This window comes from Thunnus thynnus, chromosome 19 (genome assembly GCF_963924715.1).
Source record: "Thunnus thynnus chromosome 19, fThuThy2.1, whole genome shotgun sequence".
Lineage (NCBI taxonomy): Eukaryota > Metazoa > Chordata > Actinopteri > Scombriformes > Scombridae > Thunnus > Thunnus thynnus.
Genome location: NC_089535.1, coordinates 6,670,218 through 6,687,192, shown reverse-complemented (window position 1 = coordinate 6,687,192; position 16,975 = coordinate 6,670,218). Strand labels below are relative to the sequence as shown.

The window sequence follows — 16,975 nt, the reverse complement described above, 5'->3', positions numbered from 1 at the left end:
GGAAGATATCAACTTTATTTGACTAACTCAGACTGCTGAAGCCTCATATAAGCTTCAAATAAACTTTTCAATGCATTTTTGCTCAGAATGAGGTATTGGATTTTGGCCCCCATCACTTTCATTGTAAGAGCATTTGGATGAGATCCTCTTTCAGTATTCGTTTGGGCCCCTGACTGTTGTTCTAAGACAGATTTGACAAATTATGAACCTTTCCTTTAACAAACAAAAAGCTAAAAAACAGAGCAAATTAGAAGAATAGAAAGTTTTGTCTTATGTGGATGTTTAACCACACAGAGAACAGAGAAACAGAAACCATGAAACACATACAGAAGAAGAATTTTATTCAGTGTTAATACAATAAATATACAAAACTCAAAACTACTCGACATGCGACTGAAGGTGAAACCAGAGTGCATCTTTATATTACACCGAATTTTAGAGCAAAACAGCCGACCATCTGTAAATCGTACAAAATATACAAACATCCCTTCCATAATTTCATCAAAATTTAACTGTTAAGAGAAGCTTTAAATGAAAATCTCGTTCTCAGTGTTTTCTACCACACACACACACCATGTTGATTATAAAGCAGAGCTTAAAGCCACGAATCCATCCACGGTACATCACACAGTTCACGTTGCGTTGCGGTCTAACACCTTTCTCACATTTATCATGTTCTTTTGAAGCAAGTCGAAAAAGAAAAAGCAAAGTTGATTCTTTTTTTTTCTGTAATAATCTCATGTTGTACACAACAATGTACTGGTGCTACTGGTCCAAATTAAGCCAGTATGACTACTTCTTTTTTTTTAAAAAAAGGAGAAGTTAGCAGAGAGGAGACAGGAAACAAGAGAACTGCATGAAGCCTTAACAGATTTAAAAAAATGTCTCCGGTAAATCAGAATGATTGAAAATTAAGACTTTAAAAGGCCAAATTCCCTCTATTTACACTCCTGCTGTGCACAACACACATGTACAAAAGGCTTAACCGGCTTAAACCGCTACAGACGACGTGATCGGACACATTCAAAGCTCCAACTGAAGCAACACCAGTCTCCTACAGTATGTAGAAAAAAAAAAAAAAGACACATTCAAAGACATTTTTGTGGCCAAAAATGCTTTTTTGAAATTTTTTTTTTTGATGACCACAATCTTCAGATTTGATGTATTTGATTGCGGGAGTTCAATGATAGTCAGTCTGCAGGCAAATTATCAGAAAAATCAACATTACTGGTCCTTCTGTTTGATTTTTCGGATCTTTTAAGTCATTTTTATTGCGACAAATCGATGTACAGCACACATATGTTTCAAACCGAGATGAGGGCCAGCAGGTGTCTAATTTTTGTACAATCTTGTTTAATGTTTAACCTCGTCATGCAAGTGAAGAGTACATCCTGAGTTAAACTGAGGTAAATCTCCGGCACGCAAGAAAAGCCGGAGACAAGTTAGACTTTGACTGTATAAACATGCAGCTGTATATACAGAATAGTGGCTCTCGTACGTTAACTGTGTCACTGATTGGGTTTCTTTTATTCTTTTTTTTTTTTCCAGGAAATGACACAAAAAACAGGCTTCATGTGAAAACGATGCTGAACTCAGCTGGTGCTTGTTATGAATTAAAACATCTAGACTAATGAGCAGGAAGGCGTGAGGCCGATATCATAAATATCCTTCCATTGCAAAAACCAGATTAAAGTGCAACCAAACATTATTTCACAATGGCTATGAAGGTCATTATAGGCAATGGACATCAAGCAAATAAATACTTGAAAGCAAATTCTAAAGTGACAGTCCACCCAAAATCAGAAATAAAAATGTTTTAAGTATCAAACACTGTTTGTGGGCGGGAAACATGGCTGTTAAAAGTCTGTAGTGTGAATTTAGTGGTTAAAATAGATTCCAACTGTGAGAAGTTTCAAAAGAAACAGCATAATCTATTCCTCCTGGTCCATCTATAAGGTCACTGTGTTGTTTTTCCATTAGTCTGGGTTGGTCCGTTTTATCCGTTTCCTGATTGCTTTCAGTCATATCGGAGCTGATGAAAACTGAACATTTCCTGCCGTTGCTGCCTCGTATTAAAAGCTTTCCACTGACAAACTAATGGGAGGATTTTATCATAAAGAAATTACAGGGAATTAAATTTGTTTACCGCTCTTTAATAAAAACAGGTCGACACAACGAGATGCGGAGATATCTGGAGCTGTTTGGTCTGCGGATCAGTTATAAATACTGCAGGGAGGGAATAATACGAGCAGAAACAGCCACAGTGAGACGTTAGATGAAGAGCTGCATGTTCTGTAAAGCAGCAACATCTCCCAGTTCTCATCGAGGTAAACAAACTTCTTTTATCTCGCCAGCACGGCTCGACACCTCAAAAACCAAGAACACTCCCGAAATATGGCTTAAAACACGACCTCTGGCAGAACTTCAGGGAGGGTTGAAACGATTAATAATAATTGCTTCAGCTTCTTAAATGTGAGAATTTGCTTCTTTTGTCTGACTTAAATGATTGTAAACTGACTGTTGGTTGGATAAAAAGAGCAATTTGAATATGTCTGCTTGGAATTTGTCACCGTTTCCTGACATTTTATAGAAAAAACTATCAATAAATAAAGATGATAATTGATAATTAGCTGCAGCCCTACAATCTACAGATATGATTTTGGGTGAAGCGTCACTTTAGGGAAGACGACACATTCTCTAAAACCCAAATTCTGAGGAAAGCAGAAGGTAGAAGGCAAGGCAGTGAACTGGAATGCACAGCATTCATCTTCAGCAATAACAAGTCACTCCACCGGGGGGCAGCAGTGTTACGTTATGGACTCATGGAAAACAGCAGAAATAAATCAGAGAAATGCTACTGAATGACAATTAACAGACAACTACTATAGTGAGTTCTAGACGCCGTCCGTCTGTCCCATAATAAATTAATTTTAAAAAAAACAGGAAGTAGTGATTAGATTCAGACACACGGGGCTGCACAGAACTTCTGGATCTGTTTCAGGTGGAAATGCCCGGGTAACTTCAGAAGGTGGGACTTGGTTCGGCTACATGAGCGTCCGTCTACGGAGAGACAGACAGACAGACAGACCTCGAGGCGGCACCGACGTTTATAGAGGCACGCAGACGTTCGTTTAAGTTGGCCAAACACACCAAAAACTCACACAGAGAGAGAGAGAAAAAAAAAAAAAGATAATAAAGTCGAGCACGCTGGTTGAGTGGTAGGAGTGCAGCGCGGGTGACGAGTCCCAGAGTCAGTGATGAGAGTGCAGGATGTCGGCGGGGCAGGACGGAGAGCCGAGGCCTTGTTTGAATGTTCCCGGTTTTCTCACTCAGATTACAGATCAACCGTTAGATATTGTCAGAAGGCTGAGGGGGGGGACGGGGGGGGCGGGGGACTCTCCGTGTGTTCAAACAGGGCGGCTGGCTCGGTGGAAAGCTGGGTGTCGCACTGAGAGAGGAAGAAAGGTGGGAGGACGGTAAGGGGTGAGGGTCGGACGGAGAGATGAGCGGGCTCCGCGGTTGCAGATCAGATCTGCTCCTTGAAGGTTCCCGTCGCGGCCCTGGTGGCGGCGTTGGCTGCGGCCGTCTGGACCGTCTTGTTGGACATGACGCCTGTAGCGAACTCCTGCTGGGCCTTCTCGAAGCTGGCGCCGGTGGTACGGTACATCGCGTGGACCTGATGAGGTTTAAAAAAAGGGAGAAGGGGGCGTTAGAAAAAGAAGAACATGAGAGAAAAGGAACATATTTCCTAAAAATTCCTGGAAGCCATCGATAGGACAGGAGTAGGGTGGAGTTATCTACCCTACAAGCCTGGTGACACTAAAATTGGGACTGAAAGTAAAAGAAGAAAAAAGTGTATCGCATCTTAAGGAGAGTACTTTGAGATGAAAGGTACTATTGAAAGGGTTATAATGACAGCTTTTTGAGCATTTCTGGGATTTTTTTAGGTTCCTCCTCCTCGTACATTAACAGAGGCGACTCCTTCTACAGTTGTGTTTGTTGTGTATTCACCTTTTTGAACATGATGAGGGACATGACAGCCAGCGAGGTAAACAGAGCGGCGATGAGGATCATTATGATGCCCACTGGGATGCTCCGATTCAGGCCAGTCAAAGCAGAGATCCACCCACTGAAAGGAAAAGAAAGTCATTTAAGTCAACATGAAATCATTTTCTTACTCTGAGCAAGTGTTGTGTGTTTATCCAAAGCCTGATATTTATTATTCCTCTGTGCAAAAGCTATTAAAACATGTCAGTGAGTTACACTGTGGCACATGTTCTTTCTTTACCATGAAAACACACACACACACACACACACACACACACACACACACACACACACACACACACACCGCCCTGCTGGAAATAGTCACTAAAGCACTGAATGTGTATTCATCTGCAGCTGAAAATAGTCCCCAACAAATGTACTTTTTCCTCTGTTTGAGTAATGGTTACTAAAAATCACAGTTCCAGGCTGTTTAAGGAATCATTGAGCCTTTTTTAAAAATGAAATGAAAGGAACCAATGAGCTCAGGGTTGAGAGTCACAGACAGGGTGGAGAAGTTGGAAAATATCTAGAGACGGACAAACACGTTGTTGGTTTTCATCTTTTCAAGGGATTTGTTGACAAAAAAAATAGAAGAATATTGCCAGATTTCACCAGGATCAACAATATATTCAATTTAAGGTTCTAGTCAACATTCACTGGATGCAGATTTGATATAAGTATTAAAAAAAACCTTAAATTAATAAGTAAATCCTAACAAAGACAATCGCAGTAGTGAGCTCATCTTGACTGAATGTTCACATGTAGTTCATGTAATTTTTTTTAAATAAACACATCTATATTTAAAACCAGGTTATAATATATGATACTGAACATTTCAAAGAAGGCGGCTCTGAAACAACTGAAAATCTGAAACACTAATTGTTTTTTAGTATCTTCTGGCCCCGTTTCCTCACCTGGCGCCCCAACCGGTGATGCCGATACACTGGAGGACGTAGACGCCAAACTGACAGATGTACACGAAGAAGAAAATAAAAAACCTGAACGAACTGTCACTCCTGCCGAGAGAAGAAGAAGAAAACAAAAGCAGGATGTGAACAACGACAGTGGCCATAAATGTTGCGCTTGTACACTTGAAGTTAGAGCTGCAACGAAAAGTTAGCTGGTTCCAACTTGTCAAATGTGAGGATTTTATGGTTTTCTTTGTCTATTTTGGGGTTTTTGACTGTTGGTTGCACAAAACAAGAGATCTGCAGATGTCACCTTGGCTGTGGGCATTTTTCAATATATTCTGACATTTTATAGACCAAACAACTAATCGTTTAATCAAAGAATAATCTGTAATTTAAATCGATGATGAGAATAATTGTTAGTTGCAGATGTGATGTCTACCTGAAAGCTCCATAAAGTGGTCTGTACCAACAGACGAACGAGCAGGGTGTGAAGAGCAGGAACCAGAGGATGGCCAGGCCGAAGTCCACCCCGCGTCCCGCATCCACACAGAACCAGGCGAGGCAGCCGATCATGTTGGCCAGCAGCGTCCCGGTATGAACTGAGGGGAAAAAGAAAGAAAGAAAACAAACATATAAAGTGAGTATCTGGACGGAGCTTTTAGTGAAAGTGGGACAGTGTGGCAGCTTTGGCATGTCACCGTTGTGTCAGAGTCTGGAAACTGGGCTGTTTGCTGGCTGCTGCAGCAGCGTCCAGTGTCCTGCTGAGCCGAGGAAACACTTAATATTTCAGCATGTAACACTGTGCGGGCCTGAGAACAGGGCACACACACATTTAATAATTAATCTCTACCATTTTTTCTTGTGGTCCTGATAGTGCTTGCTTGGTTTAAGGCGTTCTGCTGTACAGTAACACACGGCCTGTTTAACTTCAGAGCTACCAGTTTACACCTCAGTGTGAAATATGACATTCTCCTGCTGGTTGACCTAGCGCAGCTGAGCGGGGGTGGACGGGAGACATTTGCATGCCCTGATGTGTGATCGAGATCCTTCTCTACTTCAGCTGCAAAAAGATCCAGTTTTCTGTTTATTTTCTTTAGCAAATATACTGTGAAATTCTTTGCTTTTATTGATGCTAATCTGTAAGAAACTAAAAGAGAAAGAGGGAGGGAGAGTCCTTTAAAGTCTGAAGTCTGTATCTAAACCGACCTCTGAGCGATCATCTGACCGAGGCACTTCATCAGGGCCACATGACTGCACCACGTGCCTTCGTCATGTGGCTTCAGAATTCCACAGGAGGCCATTCATTCATCCACCGGATCACAGATGCAAATTATCATTTTTAACACTATTAGGACTAATCTGTAAAGTCAGAGGGAGGAGAAGCAGTTGCTCTTATTTAGACGGGGTTGAGGAGGTTTTAGCCTCTTTACACCAACTCTCACTATGTTTTAGAATTTATTTGAAGATCTTACTGATGACTTTTAAGGCTCTTCGTGGCCTCTTTCTCTCATATATTACTGACCTCTGACCTTTCTGAGGTTTTTTTAATCTGTTCCAGAGGCTGAAAACTAGGAGACAGAATGTTTGCAGACTGTTCCCAAGGCTGAGTCTCTGCAAATAACGATTATTTTCATTGCACCATGTTGGTTTTATCTGTTGTTTGTTTTAATCTAATGATTTTATGATTCATCCTTTTTTATTTTGCTGCTCTGATGAAGCACTTTGTAATGTGGGTTTTGAAAAGTTCTCTATAAATAAGATTATTATTATTCATTAGTAATACAAATGTAGTAACTTGTTAAAGAAATAATCATAAAAGCAGGTTTGTACAATAATAAAGATCTTATGTTTAAATCTACACATATTTATTATTGTACACTGACAGCAATGACTATAATATTAACTGGAACCAGGTCATTTATTGCATTAAATGCAATTAAAGATAAGACTAAGTAATATATTGATGTTATGTCAATATCCTTATGATACTTGATATCGTCTTAGATATCATAATATGACATAAGTGTTTTTTAAAGGCTGCATCACAGTAAATGATGTAACTTTCTGAACTTATCAGACTGTTCTAGCTGTTCTATTCGTTTCTATTACCTTGTTAGTCATTATATCCACATTACTGATGATTATTTATCAAAACTCATTGTGTAAATATTTTGTGAAAGCACCAATAGTCATCCCTACCATATTATAAAGGTATTTGGTCAAAAATATTGTCATATTTGATTTTGTCTACATTGCCCAGCCCTATTTAAAGACTTTATCTTTTTATTCTCCTTGTTTCAAATGTGGAGGTTAAATGTCATAATTTTATAGATTCTCTCACACATTTCTCAGCAACCACTTATTTATTTTCTTTTTGATTTCATGACAACATTCACATCCTACAATATGTTTTACTAATATGCAAGTTTTCACATCATAATCCTTTGTGCAATAATTTCAGTGTTCACAGAAACCAAATCTGATGTCAAAACAAGCTAATCAACAAATCAGGACATAAGTTACAAAGTCAAAGGGTATAAACTCGTCTCCTCACTGATATTTGGAGACTGCAAAGCTTTCAGGAGGCTCAGTAGTGATTTATTTCATGACTGTTAGCTTATTCTGGCTACATGTTTTTAACTCTGCACTCACTTTATCTGTGGATTAATTCATTGGCCCCTTCAAATATGAGAAGATAAAAATAAAATACTCACACATCCAGAGGTAGTACATGATCTTAACCGTCTTCTGAAACTCTACAGGAATGTCCACGGTGATGTCGTGATAGAAACAGGGGCCCACTGGGAACTTCTCTGGGAGGGGGGGCCAGTTGTTTTTCCTGCCTGAAAACAGGAACAAGTCAAGTTTTTACAACAGATGTGAGTTCATGTTGTACCTGCTACTCTTTCAGAAGGATCCCATACAGTATTATTAATAGTCTACACTTAAAAACATCAGTGAGAGGAATGTGGTTACTGACTAGCTGCGTTTCGCTGCAGCACATGAACAGTAAACACATCCTCTGATTTTCTTCCTGGATTCTGGTCTGCATGTAAATGTAGTCACAGAGAAAACGCAGCACCTTCAGATGAGACAAACATAGCCCCTGAGAATCGAGGGAGATGCAATGTTTTGATCCTGATGGGGTTTGAAATAGAAACAGTGGCCAATATACACAAACTCTGTAGTGAATCTGTGGGAATTTAAACATCTTAGGAAATATGTTTAGTTGAGCCAGCAGGCAACTAGCTTTACTCTAAACAGTAAACATCTAAATCTGACATGTTACTAGAACTATTGTCACTATTATTTCCAAATCAAATTGTGCAGTGACTTCATAAGAGTCTCTGCTTGATGTGTGGCAGCCTCACAGTGACGTCTTAGTTAAGAAACAGTTACAGCGAGTGATTCCTCGTTAAAAGTACAACGTGTCATTTTTACATTTCTGTTTGTGTACAGATCAAACAAACAAGATACGTGTTAATTTATAACACCGAGAAACGCTGGTGGACTGATTTTTAATCTTTGGCTAGCTGTTTCCTGTTTTCTGCTAAGCTAAGATAATCACCTCCTCGATCTAGTTTCATATTAACCAAAAAGACACAAGTAGTTTCCATCTTTTCCTCTTAACTCTCTGCAAAACCCCCCAAATATAAATAAGCATTTAAAATCCCAAAATATCAAACTATTCCCTCAAACAATTGTGGTTAAAATGATCAAGCCCAGCAGAAAATGCTGCACTTGACCTGCTGTTGGAAAATTCGTTTTGAGCCTGTATGGATTTAGAAAGTGTATCATCTTTAGTTGTGACAGCTGTTTGCTGGCTGCTGCTGCTAACCTCCTGAAGCACTGAGGGACTGCATCTCTCTCTCCCGCCGGTCCAGCTCTGCAGCCTTCCTCTCCAGCTCCTCCTGTCTCCTCAGCAGCTCAGCAGCTGCTCTCGACTGCTCCTGTACACACGCAGAACAGATGTCAACTCTCTGCTACGAATACAGGAGTGTGTGTGTGTGTCTGTGTGAGAGACGTGTTTGTCTGCTCACTAAGAATTCTCTATATTTCAGAATAAATGGCAGTTCTCGCACTAGCGGGAGGAGAGACATCACAGCGACATGTTCCCAGGAGCCTTCAAACAAGATATTTCAAGTTATTTCCTGCCTGGATGTCTCTCAGACTCGGTGTCTCCCCTCAGCTAGGAAGCCCAAACACAGGAACCGTCTCCTGGGGGAACGACGTTTCTATCCACAAACTCAGCGTGAAACCAGCAGTCATGTTAATGCATCTTCTACCTTCAGTACACCGTCAGAACCTCATCTTATATACGTGCTCACATACACCTACACTTACAATAACATCAGCATGGTGAAGATGTAAAGACGTGTCTGTTGGACTAGAAAATATAAATCTGGTGACAAAGTGTTTTTTTTGGGGGCTGTATGACATCCAACATACCGGTCCTCTAGATTGCGAGTAGGCTGGAGGCTCCTCTGTGGGACTCATGATGGCGGGTTGTGTGTTGGTGGACGGCGCCGCAGTCTTTGCTGCCATAACCGGAGGCGTCTACGGAGGAAACATACATGTATTTATAGTCAAACACTGATATCTTTACAGCTGACAGTGAAGCAGTAAGTCATTTTACAGTGAGAACAAGAGCTAACCAATAAACCGGGATTGACTTTGAATGATAAAGTTCCTCGTTTTTGTGTGATTTGTGCGCTGTAATTACATCTCTGGTGGCACATGTGTTAGATTTGATGTCAATGTGTAAGACTAACGAGTGCTGGGATTTATATCTCTTGCACAGGGAATCGTCTTATTTTTCCATCATTTTTAATTAAAAATGTTATATTTCTCACAGCTATGTGAACATCAGAAATAAGAGGAATCGCTTTAGAGCTATAAAAAAAAAAAAAAAAAAATTCCTCTGAGTGCTGTGAACGTTGCCAGTAGATGTTCTGTAAATCTATTTCATGTATGCAGCTCAGCGCTACTGGATGAAATGTAAAAGTACTTACTGGTTTGGCATCTGAGAAGGGATTGTACTCCTCTAACCCTGGAGGAGCCGTCTGTCTTACTTGTGTCACTGATGGATCCTGAAGAAAAAAACAACATAGATTTAAAAGAAGAGAAAAAACAGCTGAATATAGACTGTAGAGGAAAAAGGCTTAACAAAAGTGATGAATAACATTGGTATGAGAATACCACAATCTTTACATGTCTATCCTTGTATTTTTTTTTTTTTTTTAAAACCAAGGACACCAGTGGAAATCTCTACGGTAAGATAAAAAATGGCCCAATGTGAGCGTAAAAACCCTCCATTATTCTGCCAGATCAAGGCCAAACAGCACTCTTTATTCAACATGCAACAGGCCTATAATTCAATACTGGCAAAGACGGGATGATTCCAATAATCTTCACGAGAAGCTGTCTATAAATAGCCGTGTCCGTGAGTTTCAGATGGGTGAGGGGTGAATGCTGCTCGCTGCTAAAGACACAAATAAAAAAATGTTTTAAAAAAAGGGAGACCTTGTGTTTTTCTGCCACACTACACACACACACAAAAAAAACAACTGCTCAGGCACTTTCTGATCCTTTTAACCACATTGTTGATTTGCGAGACAAACATATTTAAACAGCCTCGCTCACAGAGGCAAGTGAGCGACAGCTGTACTATGTAAACTAGGGCTGCAACTAACCATTATTTTCATTACTGTTTAATCTGTTGATTATTTTCTCAATTAATGGATAAGTTGTTTGGTCTATAAAATGTCAGAAAATGGTGAAAAATGTTTCCCAAAGCCCAACATGACCTCCTCGAATGTCTTGTTTTGTCCACAATCCAAATATAATCAGTTTACTGTCACAGAAGACTAAAGAAACCAGAAAATATTCACGAGACATTTTTTTTCTTTAAAAAAAAAGACTCCAAACGATTAATCGATCATGAAAATACTCGACAATTAAGGGACTTATTGTTGCAGCTCTGATGTAAACACACAAAAATAGGAAGAAGCCAGAACATTCACTGACATATTTTAAGGACGAGTGGCTAAAAACACTGCAGTGCAGCTATATTTACTTACAGGGTGTATTTGTCTACAACTCCCACTGAGTAACAGGCCACACTCTAAAAAATACGACGTTTAGTATCTTCTGGCATTATTTGCATGGAAAATTCCTATTCATGCGGTTAGAATAAGCTTACCATCAGCTGCTAGTTTCATTCAAATTGCTGCTCAAGATTAACATCCAATCTGCGTATCCCTGAAGCGCTATCTTTATCCGGTACTCCGTGTCGTCCTCTAGCAGCGTCTCTCACACTCTTAAATTTCTAGGAGCATCTCTCTTCCGCTGCCACACAAACAGACTGCAACTTGTCACCAGACCGGGGTCATAAATAATTCAGGGTGTGTTGTGTTTAAAGTTTAATATCGCCCTATTGCGCAGCCTAACAAATACATGCATAATCACTGAGTGTTAAGTTCTCAACTTGAAATCTATAGTTCAAATCAAACCGTGCTTGCTTCACCTGTTGCACAAGTGACTTATTTTATGTGTTTCCTGTCACCTAACAACGCACCGACTAGTGAGCTTGGATCTCTTGTGGTCCTGATGTAGCTGAAACTATAACAGGCTCTGTTCTGCATGGGCAGGTGCAGAAAATCTCACAAGTTGATGACACTTTATCCAAGACTTCAACAGTTTGCCTACAGCGCTGCCTTTTAAGGCGAAGCCGCAATATGTAACAGGCTCTGTACAGACTGTGCAACATTTCTCATTTGATTAAGCTAGCGAGACGGTACAATGTGATACCTGTGTTTCCATGCAGGGTTTTTTTTATTAACTGACACGGGAGCCTGATTTCTCTAATTAGCTTACATCCAGAGAAATAGGCCAAAACAGCATGACTGGGAATGATAAAAATTGAGGAGGAAAGGCGCCTGCGGGGACCCTAGCGCCACATGTCGCCATGACGGCACCATATGTTTTCATGAACTATTGACGATAGCTCAGAGGAGGGAATAAAGCTCCATTTCTCTTCAGGCAAAAAAAAAAGAAAGTGTGAGCCATCAAATGACAAAAAAAAAAAAAAAAAAAAAAAGGCAGCACAGCAGGAGTTCACCAGTCATGTCACTATGTTAATGGGGCTCCATGAATAATTCACTTTTCATGCGTCTGAACGGTCAAACTGTGCCGTCAGCATCTTTCACCATCACATTCTGATGCAGAGAGAAGGTGGAAACTTTTTTTCTTTTTTTTTAAACATTTCTGTGATAAATTGAAGCCTCTAAAATGGGAGAAATCATTTATTGTAGCCACGTACTCATGCACAAGAATATCTGTACCAGACTATATTAACTAATAAAAGACATTTTATGTCACTTAATCAAAGGTAAATGAATAATAATGAAATAATTAAATATCTGTCTATTCATTCATTGATTAAGAATACCATATATACTGAAAACTGTTATTGTTTTTATATAATATCTTTATAAAATGAATATTTTGTCTTGTTTTGTGGCTGCTCAGACTATGACAACAATCTTAATGAATCACACTGAGCTCTGGCAACTTATAAAGAGCATTACAACTATGTTTGACATGTCACAGACCAAGTTATTTACCTTAAATCTAATCAATATGTTGATCCAAAATGAATAATTAAAGCTGCAACTCACTATTATCTCCATTATCGAATAATCTGACATACACGTTTCCCAAATCCCAAACATACTCAAATTGCTTGTTTTGCATGACCAACAATCCAGAACCCAAATATATCATTTTAATTTCATAAAAGACTAACAAACCTATCAAATATTCTACATTTAAGTAGCTGCAACTAGTGATTTTTTTGCAATATTTGCTTTAAAAACAATTTAAAAGATTCAGTTATCAAAATAGTTGCAGATTTATTTCCCCTTGATGAATTATCTTCTTATGTTTTTTCAGCTTTAATGAAAATACTCATTAGTTGCTGCCCATGTTTGGTGCACCTGAGAGATACAAAGGTGGAGGTGTAGAGTGCAGCAGTCTTGCTGTAGGAGGCAGGCGCTGAAGGGGCTGAGGAGCACACGATCAAACGCATGCTTCCTCCATGACAAGAGTCTGTAAACACAAGACTGCCTATAGACGGAGGCCTAAATAAAGCCAACAGCATAACGAAGGCATGACGGTGAAAACATGTGCAACTATACAACCATCAAGATGTGTTCCGCTTTCATTTACTTCTCTATTTTTGAGAGCCAGTTCTTCAGAGTCATTCAAATTACTGTTTTTATATCCTATTTTCATTTTTTCTATTTAAGAATCATCCCCTAAAAATCCCGAACCTCAGATTGGGTTATTTATTATCATCTCTGGTTTAGAACAGAAAGCCCTGTATGGGGAACAAATCTTATTTCAGGCTTAATTTTTCAAGTGTGTCTTAAAATAACATATGAACAGTGAAAGAGGTTTTCTTCGCTGTAATCATTCCTCCTGTTCATACTGTATATTAAAAGATCCCCTTAAAATGTGCTTTCAATGTAAGTGATGGAGGCCAAAATCCACAGTGTTTTCACACAGTCGTTTTGTGCAGAAACGTATTTAAAAGTTTATCTGAAGCTTATATGAGGCTTCAGCAGTCTGAGTTAGTCATGTCGAGAGGATATCTGACACATTTACAATCTTTTTAGTAGCAAATTCCCTCTTTGTGTTTCCCTGTTGAGCTGCGGTGGAAGAATAGTAACAAAAAGAGGGACGTTGGCACTGAAAAGACTGTAACGTTGAAAGATGTCTACTTGATTTGACTCCTTCAAATGAACTTTTAAATACATTTTTGCACAGAAGGAGGACTGTGGATTTTGGCCCCCCATTGCTTAACATTGTAAGTGCATTATAAAGGGATATTCTAATGGTCAGTATGAACAGGAGGAATGATTATAGCAATAAAAACCTTTTTAAATGCTCACTTGGGCACCTTTTGAGATGAAAAATTGCAAACAACGTCCTTTAAAAATCATTTAAATGCTCAATCTATTAAAGTAATTAGTCAGGCAAAGAAATCAAACCTTTGAACAGCAATAAATACAAATAGGTGCCTGTTACAAAGTCTATATGAAGGGAAGGTTGTCAGACAGGTTGAAAGTTAAAACTGAAAAGTGGAAATATCGTATATCTATAACCAACCTTCCCACCCTGCTGCAGTCTGAACTACACCTGCTGTATCATCAGGAAGGCTTACACAAAACATCAAGCTAGCCAACACCTGTCTGTTACCTTTACATGTCCTGTCACTTCACTCAGGCAAAAAATATACCAAGAGAAAGTGTCAAACATTAACTAAAGCCTGCCAACAAGTGAATTAACGTCTTAAGTCAGCTGCTGTTACTGTAGTTTAACTCAAGCAGCTTTAACACGGCAGCGTCACACAGTAACGTCCGCCTGCTGATTTATTAATGTGAAATAATGCAGCAGCTAATGCTAATGTGGCTAACGTAGCTAGCTGACGTTACCTGAAACGGGTTGTTTAACTCCGGGTCCGCGAACGGGTTGCTGTCGAAATCTGACATCCTGCTAAAGACGGTGACTCGATTCGTTTAAATGTGTTTTACACAGCCAAAGTTAGAGCTCAGCGTTACTTCCAAAATAAACCACTTGCTTCTTTTTTTTTTTTGCAGCAGACGCAAGAGATGACACGGTCGGAAGTAAAAGTCAAATGTTGACTACTGTGTACACGGAGCTCAGAGATCCTTCTGGAGGAGGGAGATTGGTCACCGGCAGCGGGTCAAGGCGATGAAAAATGAGACGTTAAACGGAAGTAAAGTAACGTCACGTCCTAATGTAAAGAAAACTTAAAGATCCCCTCTAGACCTGTTTCAGATGTATATAAAATACTCCACTTTGAATGATAATTTGTGTTTTCCATAAAAAAACAGCTCAATTATCTTGTTAGAATCCTTAAAATTACATCTAATCCTTATCCCTCATTAAAAATTAATTCAATAATCATTAAAATGCAAATTTATACCATGGTCTGGGTGAAAACTATTTTCTGATTGGCCGGCAGGTGTGTGTTAAAACCGTTTATCGCACAAGTAGTTCGGCTCAAGTTTAATCACCGTTCGAAATTCATCCGCTACCCAACCTGTAACCATAGCAACATTAAAGAGCACAGCGGTCAACAGCTTACTCGTTATGAAGTTTTGAAGAATGAGACGCAGCAGAGGAAAAATGAAATGGAGAAGAAAAGAAAGAAGCCAAGCGAAAACTGACAGCTGTAGGGCTTAAAATGATAGAGGAAGAGAAGGATGAGATACATTCAAAAAAAAAAAAAAAAGGTAACAAAATGGGCAGTTACTGAGACACTTTCTCTACCGAAAGACAAAAGAACAAAAAGAACAAACGAACACAGATTACACAGATATATAGTAGGCAAATGACCATGGTATAAGCGGGATAATCAACTTGTAGGTGTGCGTTAAATGGTTTTAAGGCACAATGTGGAGGTGAAGAACCACCCGACGCGCCACTCCTTGATTATCCCTTACGTATTTCATTGCTTAAGTTTAACTGTTAGACACAAGATGTCTCCTACTTCACTGAAAAGTCCATTCTCAGTGTTTGTGTCCTGGTAGTGTCGCAATACCAGACAATCGGAAATCTACCGAAATCTGGGGATTCCTAAATGGACTGCCGCTAACAAACCTACACCCTGTAGAGATATGGGTGATCTCTCTGAGGAGTCGTTAGAGAAGAAGGGATGAACACTAGACGAAAAACTTCATACTTGAGCTGTAGCTTTATTGAGGCCACGGTTTCGGCACCCAAAAAGACACTTATAACACGGACACACGTCCTCTCCATTCAAAAGTAAACTCCAACTTCTTAAAGGTGGAAGTGTGACGTCACTATACGCCTTACTGGAAATGATGCTGTCCCCCCATTCTGACTTGTGAATCTAGTGCACTGGACTCTTCAAGTTTCCACATCACACCCGTGTAAATTGTATATTGGACCAGGATTGACTTCCAAACTAGTTGTGATGTCACAAATCATGCTCGTAGGCCCGCCCCTTAAAATTGGATTTTCAATGAGCTCAGAGAAACTTTCCACTTTCAGCAGATGAAAGTGGAAACAAACTCTGCACGTACATCATTCTGCACAGTGAAGCTCAAACATGTAACTGCAGGAACCAGAAGAAAAACAGATTTTTGAGTGGAGGGGGACTTTAAGGACAGGTTCATTGAAGACAATGAATAAGTAAATAAAGTAAATAAATAAATAAAAGTGCATAAGTAAGTCCTGAGTGTCGAGGCACTTCTGGGGTTCTTCATATGGCTTCAGGATTGCAGGAGAATTAGAACTTCTGCAAGGAAAGGCAGCAAACTAGGAGGTGATTTAGATAATTTACGCTTGTGGAGATAAAATTTAGCCATCAAAATATAAAAGTTGACAGTAAAAGGAATTGTTCTTGTGTCAGAAAAATATAATAACATGTTGTGTATTTCCAATTTTGACAAATAAAGTTGAGAGAAAAAATAAATAAATATATGAAAGACGGGTTCACAAAGTCTTAAAACAACAGTCAGACACCCAAATGAGCAGTGAAATACATTTTTCTTGCCACAAGTATCAAGATCACATCACTTCCAGTATGAGAACATATTGACTAATGTGGCACATTGACTAACTGTAGTTACAGTTGAGATGACAGTCACACGTGTCCAATACAGCTGCTGCTTTTTTTGGGCCCATAGTGTCTGAACGAGAATCCTTAGTGAAGGAAAGTGATGGGGGACAAAATCCACAAGCCTCCTTCTGTGCAAAAATGTATTTAAAAGTTTATTTTCTTATGGAAACTTTATTATATTTTCTTGTTGCATGTTTGTTTTGCCCCTCACATTAATAGGCTATACACTTCAAAGGTGAGAAATGTCAGGTGAGATATCTTATTGAAGTTAACAGGTAAAAGTGTAGTTTTTCATACCTCCATTACTATTATATCATTCATTTATTGTTACTTTTTTCTCTTT

The 16,975-nt window shown here is 39.3% G+C and overlaps 1 protein-coding gene across 2 annotated transcripts; it reads right to left on the bottom strand.

Moving 5' to 3' along the window:
• Window positions 1-324: 324 nt before the first annotated feature.
• On the bottom strand, window positions 325-14,765 carry LOC137170579 (secretory carrier-associated membrane protein 1-like). Of its 2 annotated transcripts, none has more exons than XM_067574045.1 (9): window positions 14,456-14,765; window positions 9,971-10,048; window positions 9,408-9,515; window positions 8,797-8,908; window positions 7,673-7,801; window positions 5,398-5,557; window positions 4,962-5,063; window positions 4,012-4,129; window positions 325-3,676 (listed from the first exon to the last, which is right to left on the bottom strand). In XM_067574045.1, the coding sequence occupies exons 1-9, from the start codon at window positions 14,510-14,512 to the stop codon at window positions 3,527-3,529; spliced, it is 1,014 nt and encodes a 337-aa protein (XP_067430146.1). In that variant the 5' UTR covers window positions 14,513-14,765; the 3' UTR covers window positions 325-3,526. The 2 variants fall into 2 exon arrangements, with proteins under 2 accessions (XP_067430146.1, XP_067430147.1); XM_067574046.1 differs by lacking the exon at window positions 14,456-14,765 and adding an exon at window positions 11,161-11,294.
• Window positions 14,766-16,975: the final 2,210 nt, after the last annotated feature.

Excerpts from the sequence above, each read along its gene's own strand:
- LOC137170579 (XM_067574045.1), bottom strand. The coding sequence starts at position 14,512 with ATGTCAGATTTCGACAGCAACCCGTTCGCGGACCCGGAGTTAAACAAC. Across the intron at positions 9,516-9,970 it reads CCTTCTCAGATGCCAAACCA|ACGCCTCCGGTTATGGCAGC; the intron begins GTAAGTACTTTT and ends TTTCCTCCGTAG. Across the intron at positions 4,130-4,961 it reads ATCACCGGTTGGGGCGCCAG|TGGGTGGATCTCTGCTTTGA; the intron begins GTGAGGAAACGG and ends TTTTCCTTTCAG.